The sequence below is a fragment of the Colobus angolensis genome, unplaced genomic scaffold, assembly GCF_000951035.1.
Source record: "Colobus angolensis palliatus isolate OR3802 unplaced genomic scaffold, Cang.pa_1.0 Scaffold120, whole genome shotgun sequence".
In the NCBI taxonomy this organism is placed as follows: domain Eukaryota; kingdom Metazoa; phylum Chordata; class Mammalia; order Primates; family Cercopithecidae; genus Colobus; species Colobus angolensis.
Genome location: NW_012113142.1, coordinates 3,049,187 through 3,058,029, shown reverse-complemented (window position 1 = coordinate 3,058,029; position 8,843 = coordinate 3,049,187). Strand labels below are relative to the sequence as shown.

Here is an 8,843-nt window from a genome sequence, read left to right as displayed (position 1 = left end):
CAGTGAGCCGAGATCGCACCACTGCACTCCAGCCTGGGTGACAGAGCGAGACTCTGTCTCAAAAAAAAAAAAAAGATGGGAAAAACAATGATTCACTCATAGGAGTGACCCTCAATAGAGAAAACTCTGCCAGGTGCAGTGGCTCATGCCTGTCATCCCAGCACCTCGGGAAGCTGAGGTAAGAGGATCATGTGAGGCCAAGAGTTGGAGACCAGCCTGGGCAACCTAGTGAGACACCATCTCTACAAAATACAAAAATTAGTCGGGCGTAGTGGTGCACACCTATAGTCCCAGCTACTTGGAGGCTGAAGGGGGAGGATTGCTGGAGACTGGGAGTTGGAGGCTGTAATGAGCTAAGCCAGCACCACTGTGCTCCAGGCTGGGTGATAGAGCGAGACCCTGCCTCTAAATAAAGAAAAGAAAAGAAAATTTCAGCACTGTAGTTTGGAGTGGGGCTTCTGGGAGCTGTCAGATTATTCTGGAAGGCAGGCAGATAATCTGGGAGCTGTCAGATTATTCTAGTTCCACTGGATGGGACAGGCAGGGCTTGGGTCCGGCAGCTCTGAGGTGGCTTTATAAAGGGCCTGGTGTGTGGTCCCCACCCCACTTACCCCCAGCCCCCACTCACCAGCACTGTGAGCCTTATAACCTGCAACAGAATCTCCAAAAGGCTGGATCTGACTGGAGGAACAGCCTCCATGTCTGGCCTCCCACTCCTCCTCTGGCTGGAAAAAGCAGGGTGACCTCACAAATGCCAAAGGGTGGGGGCCAAGTTACCATGGGGACCCGATTGCCACCAGAGACTCCCCGCCTTTACCTGGCTCCTGCTGCTCCACTGCTTCCTCTGAAACCTCAGTCCACATCTGGCCCCAACAAGGCCAAGGAGGTCTTAGAGCAAAGCTTTCTTCGGGTCAGATTTTCCCAGATCTTGGAACAGGAATCAAGTGCTGCCTAGGAATGGGGGTTCATGCCTGTAATCCCAGTGCTTTGGGAGGCCAAGGTAAGAGGATCGCTTGAGGCCAGGAGTTTGAGACCAGCGTGGGCAACACAGCAAGACCCTGTCTCTACAAAAAAACAAAAAAATTAGCCAGTCATCGTGGTGCACACCTGTAGTCCCAACTACACAGGAGGCTAAAGTGGGAGAATCACTTGAACCCAGATATAGAGGTTGCAGTGAGCCAGGATCACTCCAGCCTGGGTGACAGAGCAAAACCCTATCTCTAAACAAAGAAAAAAAATTGAAGTGCAAGGAGTTTATTTGGGGAGTAGCCCCTGCAAGCATCTATAGGAAGTCAGAAAGGCAAGTGGCCAGGCGCGTTGGCTCATGCCTGTAATTCCAGCACTTTGGGAGGCAAAGGTGGGTGGATCACGAGGTCAGGAGTTTGAAACCAGCCTGACCAACATGGTGAAACCCCGCTCCTACTAAAAATACAAAAAACTAACTAGCCAGGCGTGGTGGTGTGAACCTGTAATCCCAGCTGCTCAGGAGGCTGAGGTAGGAGGTTTTCGGAACCTGGAAGGTGGAGGTTGCAGTGAGCTGAGATCACGCCACTGCACTCCAGCCTGGGTGACAGAGCAAGACTCTGAGGAAGGAAGGAAGGAACGAAGGAAGGAAGGAATGAAGGAGGGAAAAGAGAGAGGGAGGGAGGGAGGAAGGAAGGAAGGAAGGAAGGAAGGAAGGAAGGAAGGAAGGAAGGAAGGAAGGAAGGAAGGAAGGAAGGAAGGAAGGGGAGAGAGAGAGAGAAAGAGAGAGCGAGAGGAGAGAGAGAGAGAGGAAGGAAGGAAGGAACGAAGGAAGGAAGGAATGAAGGAGGGAAAAGAGAGAGGGAGGGAGGGAGGAAGGAAGGAAGGAAGGAAGGAAGGAAGGAAGGAAGGAAGGAAGGAAGGGACAGATGAGTTCATGAGGAGGGTTTGGGTTCAGACAACTGGGGCTGACCCCCAAAATCCCCTGGAAAATGGTGCAGAACACACCTCAGAGTCACCCCACCCAAGGAGCATGAATACTGGGGTATTTGTCTTCCATGACCTGTCTGCTTCCTGTTGGATATTAACTCCCCCTGAACCTCCGACCTCACCAGCACAAACACCAGAGAAAGCCCTCCAGCAGATGGTCAGGTTGGGGTCTTGCAGCAGGCGGCTCAAGCAATGTGCATGGAAACTGAGGCAGAGGACTCTGGGGTAGGGAGAGCAAAAAGGAATCCAGAACAAATAAACCCCTAGACATGTGATGATGGGAGCCTTGGGCTGAGGAATGGAGACAACAGATGCCAGAAATCTGTAGCAGGTACAACAGATAGAATTGGAGGATGTCAAGACCCAAGATGATCTGAGACGATGCCCACTTGCATGCTAGCAAGTTAACCAGCCAGAGCTCCATGGCTGCCACAGGAAGACACGAGACTCCCAGGTCAGAGATCAAAGACAATGTTACTCATGGCAATAGCAGTGAACTGGAGTATTAGTACTTTCCATTCATTCCTTGAGCCCCAAATCCCACAGGGTGATGTGACAAGGGCCTGATGATGCCTGGCAGTATCTCAGGTGTGTTACAGGAGAGGTAGCCTGAGCTTAGGGAACCCAAATCTTTTCTTTTCTTTTCTTTTCTTTTTTTTTGAGATGGAGTCTTGCTCTGTGACCCAGGGCAGTGGTATAATCTCAGCTCACCACAACCTGTGCCTCCCGGGTTCAAGTGATTCTCCTGCCTCAGCCTCCCAAGTAGCTGGGATTATAGGTGCCTACCACCATACCTGGCTAATATTTTGTATTTTTAGTAGAGATAGGGCTTCTCCAGGTCGGCCAGGCTGGTCTCAAACCCCTGACCTCAGGTGATGCACCCGCCAATGCCTCCCAAAGTGCTGGGATTCCAGGCGGGAGACACCTCGCCCAGTCTTCTTTTTTTCTTTTTTTTTGAGATGGAGTCTCACTCTGTTGCCCAGGCTGGAGTGCAGTGGCACCATCTCTGCTCACTGCAACCTCCACCTACCAGGTTCCAGCAATTCTCCTGCCTCAGCCTCCTGAGCAGCTGGGATTACAGGCACACACCACCATGCCCAGTTAATTTTTGTATTTTCAGTTGGGACAGGGTTTCACCATATTGGCCAGGCTGGTCTTGAACTCCTGACCTCAAGTCAGGTGGCTCTGGTGATCCACCTGCCAGAGCCTCCCAAAGTGCTGAGTCACTCCCATAGGTATGAGTCACCGCGCCTGGCCAGGGAACCCAAATCTTTTCTAATGAACAGTAAGCAGGGCTGCCTTTTGCCCCAGAAGGAGACACTATATCTTCCAAGGTTGTCTGATACACAGATATCCTAGAAAAGAAAGTCCAGGGCAAAAGGCAATCCATTAGTGCCTCACTCACAAGACATACAGAAACATGAAAGACACATAGAGAGTTGCATCCCAGCAGAGGAATGAACAGGAAAAGATGTAAAGCAAGACATGAATCAGGGATACGCCCAACCCAGAAGACTCGAGTGAAGGGCAGATAGTAGTGCTGCCCACCAAGTGGGGGTAGGAAAAGAAGGAGTAGGTTTGGGGAGAGAGGCAAAGGGATTGCTGGGGGTCAGAAGGTGGTGGCTGAGCCAGGTGCAGTGGCTCACGCCTGTAATCCTAGCACTTTCAGAGGCCAAGGTAGGCGGATCACTTGAGGCCAGGAGTTTAAGACCACCCTGGGCAGCATGGTGAAACCCAGTCTCTACTAAAAATATAAAACTTAGCTGGGCATAGTGGTGCACGCTTGTAATCCCAGCTACTCAGGAGGCTGAGGCAAGAGAATCTCTTGAGCCCGGGAGGCAGAGGTTGCAGTGAGCCGAGATCAGGCCACTGCACTCCAGCCTGGGTGACAGAGCAAGACTCCATCTCAAAAAAATAAAAAAGAAAGAAAGAAAGAAAGTGGTGGCTGAGACTGGGATTTGCAATTTGTTTTCCCTCCTCTCTTTGGTTTGCTGCCACCATCACCTGGCATCCCTGTCCCCAGAACTCCCCTGCCACAGAGGCTGAGCTGATATCTCCAGCCTCATACTGACCACACTTCCCATGGTCAGGGTGGGAGCTAGAGCAGAAGAGACCTCACTCTGCCCCACAGCCCCTACGGTGGCCCCATGGGAATGCTAGGCTCCTGTCTCAGTCCTAGCTCTAGTCACCTGCCCTTCCCTACCCCCACCAAAGCCCTGGTCTTCGTCCCCAAGCTAGATTCCAGCCAGGGTTCTTTGTGGCTCTGTGGCTGCCCAGACCACAGGAACAGGTGCCCACAGAAGCCTGGATATCTAGTGTCAGAGGTCAGAAGCCTCTGCTGGGGAGTGAAACCAACTCAGGATGTCCCCTAAGCTAACTGAGGGAGAGCAGTCCCAACCACGCAGGCCCACAAGCCAGAAACCCTGGGATCGCCTTCTCATCTTTCTGCCTTCTTACCTTCCTGCCAAGCCACTTCTGAAGGCAAGGACTGTGAACATCCCTCACTGCTGCGCCCCATGCCTAGAACGGTGCCAGGGGCACAGAAGGAGCTCTGTGTAAATTTTTTGAATTAAGAAATGAAAGCTGGCTGGGCATGGTGGCTCACGCCTGTAATCCTAACACCTTGGGAGGCTGAGGCCAGTGGCTCACCTGAGATCAGGAATTCTAGACCAGCCTGGCCAACTTGGTGAAACACTATCTCTACTAAAAATACAAAAAAATTAGCCGGGCATGGTGGCGGGTACCTGTAATCCCAGCTGCTCGGGAGGTTGAGACAGGAAAATTGCTTGAACCCAGGAGGCAGAGGTTGCAAGCAATGAGCCAAGATCATGCCCACTGCACTCCAGCCCAGGTGACAGGGCAAGACTCTGTCTCAAAAAAAAAAAGAAAGAAAGAAAAGAAAAGAAGAAAAAAACGACAGCTGGGTGTAGTGGCTCAGGTCTGCAATCCCAGCACTTTAGGAGGCAGAGGTGGAAGGATTGCTTGAGCCCAGGAGTTTTAGACCAGCCTGGGCAATATAGCAAGACCCTATCTCTACAAAAAATTCAAAAATTAGCCAGGCATGGTGGCACATAACTGTGGTCCCAGCCACTCAGGAGGCTGAGGCAGAAGGATCGCTTGAACCCATGAGGTCAAGTCTGCAGTGAGCCGTGATTCCACCACTGCACTCCAGCCTGGGTGACAAAGTAAGATCCTGTCCAAAAATAAGAAAGAAATGAATAACGGCCCTACCTACCAGGTTGCACCTGAAGGCAGCAGGACCTGCTGTGGGAGAAGCCTCCGATGTAGATGAACTGGGAGCCTTGAACCCTCAGTCCAAAGCTTCCCCCCCTCGCGCCCTTCTCTTTCTTATTCAGCACCAGGTTCAAGGTCATCCATGCACTACTGCTCTGTGTGGCCTTGGAGTTTCACTTTGCAGGGGAGCAGGGAGGACCAGGCGGGAAACCCCAGTTATCAGTAGCCGCTGCCTTGCACAACGCCGGGAGGGCGCCATTCACCTGCCTTTGCCCTTCTCCGCCCCAGGACCCAGGGTGAGAGGAGAAGCAGGAAGCCTACCTCTGACTTCTGCCAGCCCGGGTACCCATCGGCTCTCAGGTGCGCCCTCTGAGGGTGCAGGACTGCAGGGTGGCCGCGCGGGGGCAGCAGACACCGGGGCGCGCCTGGGCGCGAATGGGTGGAGAGTTCCCAATGACTCGCTTCGTCCCTAAGGCCTGCGAGGCCGGTTTCCTGGTAACAGTAAGGTCACGTCATCCCCAGGAGCTCGCCCTGTGCAGGTCTCGTCATGCCTGGGTTGCTGGAGGCAAAATCACAAAGAAATGATCAGGACCAAAATCTTTTTTTATGTCATGTTCCTAAGTTAAAACTTCGTTTCAAATCATCATTTTTTTTTTTTTTTGCCAGAAAATACGCAAAAAGGATAAATATGTCTGTATACTTATTGGAGCTTGGTATTTCTTCTTTCTGTTTTTTTCTTTTTTTTTTTTTTTAATATTTTAGAGAGGGGGATCTTGCTATGTTGCCCAGGTTGTTTTGAACTCTAGGCCTTAAATGGTCCTCCTGCCTCAGCCTCCTGACTAGCTAAGCTACAGGCGTGTGCCACCATATCCGGCTATTTGTGTGTGTGTGTGTGTGTGTGTGTGTGTGTGTGTGTGTGTGTGTGTGTGTAGTGATGGGGTTTCACTAAGTTGCCCAGGCTGACCTCAAACTCCTGAACTCAAGAGATCCTCTCACCTCAGCCTCCCAAAGTGCTGGAATTACAGGTGTAAGCCACCACTCCTGGCCTGCATTTTTTATTTCTAAAGATGGTTTTATCCAAGCCACTTACATGCGAAAATAATAATTAAAAAGCAACGAAAGTATGAAGGACTGTATCCTGGTTAAACAAATTGATTTGGAGATGACAGACTTGGGTTTGAAGTGAGCTAGTAGAAGAGCTCCTGCCCTACATTTCCTTATCTGTAAAACTGGAGAATACTTAGAACCGGGCAGGGAAAGTTGTGGGGAGAAACCAATGAAATAGAGCCTGTGAGGGGCCTTTGGCAGCGTGTGGAAGCTGATGAGTAATGAAGTCGGTATCTGTGAAGGAAAAGGAACTCAAGAATTTTTCAAAACAAAATAAGCTACAAATGGGACAAAATTACTTTCAAATAAGTGCAAATTTGTAAAAAGAAACCACTCAGGGTGCAAAAATTTTATTAATTCACAAACCAATGTGTGGAAATCATTATTGCAACCAAACTGTTTTCAGGCGATTCACTTGGAACCCGATATAATTTTGAAATTTAAATTTTAAAAAACCCACTGCCAAATGTAAAGAAAAATCTTTGCTACCTTAAAATTAATCCAAGAATGTTTAAAGAAAAACGAATGGAAATACTTTAAAAATGTTTTAAAAGGGATATAAAGTCGTCAAACCATCCCATGGTTCAAAAACATTATTCATCCCAAAATAAAAGTGCAAAATAAAATAAAACGGGCAAAAAAGCATAAATGCAGGCCGGACACAGTGGCTCACGCCTGTAATCCCAGCACTTTGGGAGGCAGAGGAAGGAGGATTGATTAAGCCTAGGAGTTCAAAGCCAGCCTGAGCAACATAACAAGACCCCTGTCTCTACCAAAAAAAATACAAAAATTAGGCAGGAGTGGGAGTGAACACCTGTAGTCCCAGCTACTCAGGAGGCTGTGGTAGGAGGATCACTTGAGCCCAGGAGGTGGAGGCTGCAGTGAGCTGTGTTTGCAACACTGCACTCCAGCCTGAGTGACAGAGCAAGACTGTGTCTCAAAAATAAATAAATAAATAAATTTAAAAATCATCAACATATTAAAAAAAAAAGCAATGGAAATTATTCATAACATTTACCAATTCATTTATTGATCAATTTGTTCAGAACCAAACTTTTTAGACACTTGTTTTCTGCCAGCTCACCTAGACCTTTCTCTGGGATATTCTCCCAGCACCCCTGCCCCATCATCATCCACTCCCTCTTTCTCTACTTGCTCTTTTTTTTTTTGAGACAGAGTCTCACTCTGTCACCCAGGCTGGAGTGCAGTGGAACATTCTCAGCTCACTGCAACCTACGCCTCCCGGGTTCAAGCAATTCTCCCACCTCAGCCTCCCAAGTAGCTGGGACTACAGGTGTGCACCACCAGTCCCGGCTAATTTGTGTATTTTTAGTAGAGGTGGGATTTTACCATGTTGGTCAGGCTGGTCTTGAACTCCTGACCTCAGGTGATCCACCCACCTTGACCTTCCAAAGTGCTGGGATTACAGGCATTAGCCACCCTGCCCAGACTCGCCTCAGCTTCTTGAGTAGACTACAGATGCATGTCACCAAGCCTGACTGATTGTTTAAAAAAATTTTTTTTTGTAGAGGCAGGGTCTTGCTGAGTTGCCCAGGCTGGTCTTCAACTTCTGGCCTCAAGCAATCCCACTTCTTCAGCCTCCCAAAGTGCTGGAATTACAGGTGTGAGCCACCACGCCCAGCCTCTACTTGCTCTTATGTCTCATGTCCTAAAGCAGATGTTTCTAGGACATTTCCTAGGGTTTCACAAAGTTAGAAATAAAATAAGAAAAAATAAAATGTTCCTCAGAGCCCTGTCACCTCTCTGTTTAAACTATACTGTGGGTCAGGCGTGGGGGCTCACATCTATAATCCCAGCACTTTGGGAGGCCAAGGCAGGTGGATCACCTGAAGTCAGGAGTTCAAGACCAGCCTGGTCAACATGGCAAAACCCAGTCTCTACTAAAAATACAAAAATTAGCCAGGTGTGGTGCTGCACGCCTATAACCCCAGCTACCCAGGAGGCTGAGGCAGGAGAATCACTTGAACCCAGGAGGCGGAGGTTGCAGTGAGCCAAGGTCACGCCACTGCACTTCAGCCTGGGTGACAGAGGGAGACTGTGTCTCAGAAAAATAAATAAATAAATAAATAAACCATAAACCATATTGTTGAAAGAACTCCTGCAGCCCCTCACGGCCACCACCAGCCACCGCCACTGCCCTGGCCGAAGTCACCAAGCAAAGCCAAAAGCTGTGAGAGCCTGGCGGAAACGGTTGCAACCCTGCAAACAGTATCCACAATCTGAAGTATCTGAGGAACTCCTACAAACTAGTAAAGATAAAATGAAATCACCCACACGGAATTTTGGTTAGCCAGAGGAGTGAATTCAAGAGATGTGTTGTACATCACGCTACCTATAGTTGATAACAATCTCGTGTACACTTGAAAGCTGCTGGCTAGGCACGGTGGTTCACGCCTGTCACCTCGCTCAGCACTTTGGGAGGCTGAGGCAGGTGGATTGCTTGAGCTCAGGAGTTGGAGACCAGCCTGGGCAGCATATTGATACCCTGTCTCTATTTAAAAAAAAAAAAAAAAAATGCAAAAATTAGC

General features: G+C 49.3%; 1 protein-coding gene across 1 annotated transcript in view; it reads right to left on the bottom strand.

Moving 5' to 3' along the window:
* WBSCR28 (Williams-Beuren syndrome chromosome region 28) overlaps window positions 1-730 on the bottom strand; it is a 6,686-nt gene extending 5,956 nt beyond the window's left edge. Inside the window, exon 1 of the mRNA XM_011930656.1 lies at window positions 629-730. Within this exon, the coding sequence (XP_011786046.1) occupies window positions 629-700 (72 nt within the window). The 5' untranslated portion in view covers window positions 701-730. The remainder of the gene's footprint in view (window positions 1-628) is intronic.
* Window positions 731-8,843: the final 8,113 nt, after the last annotated feature.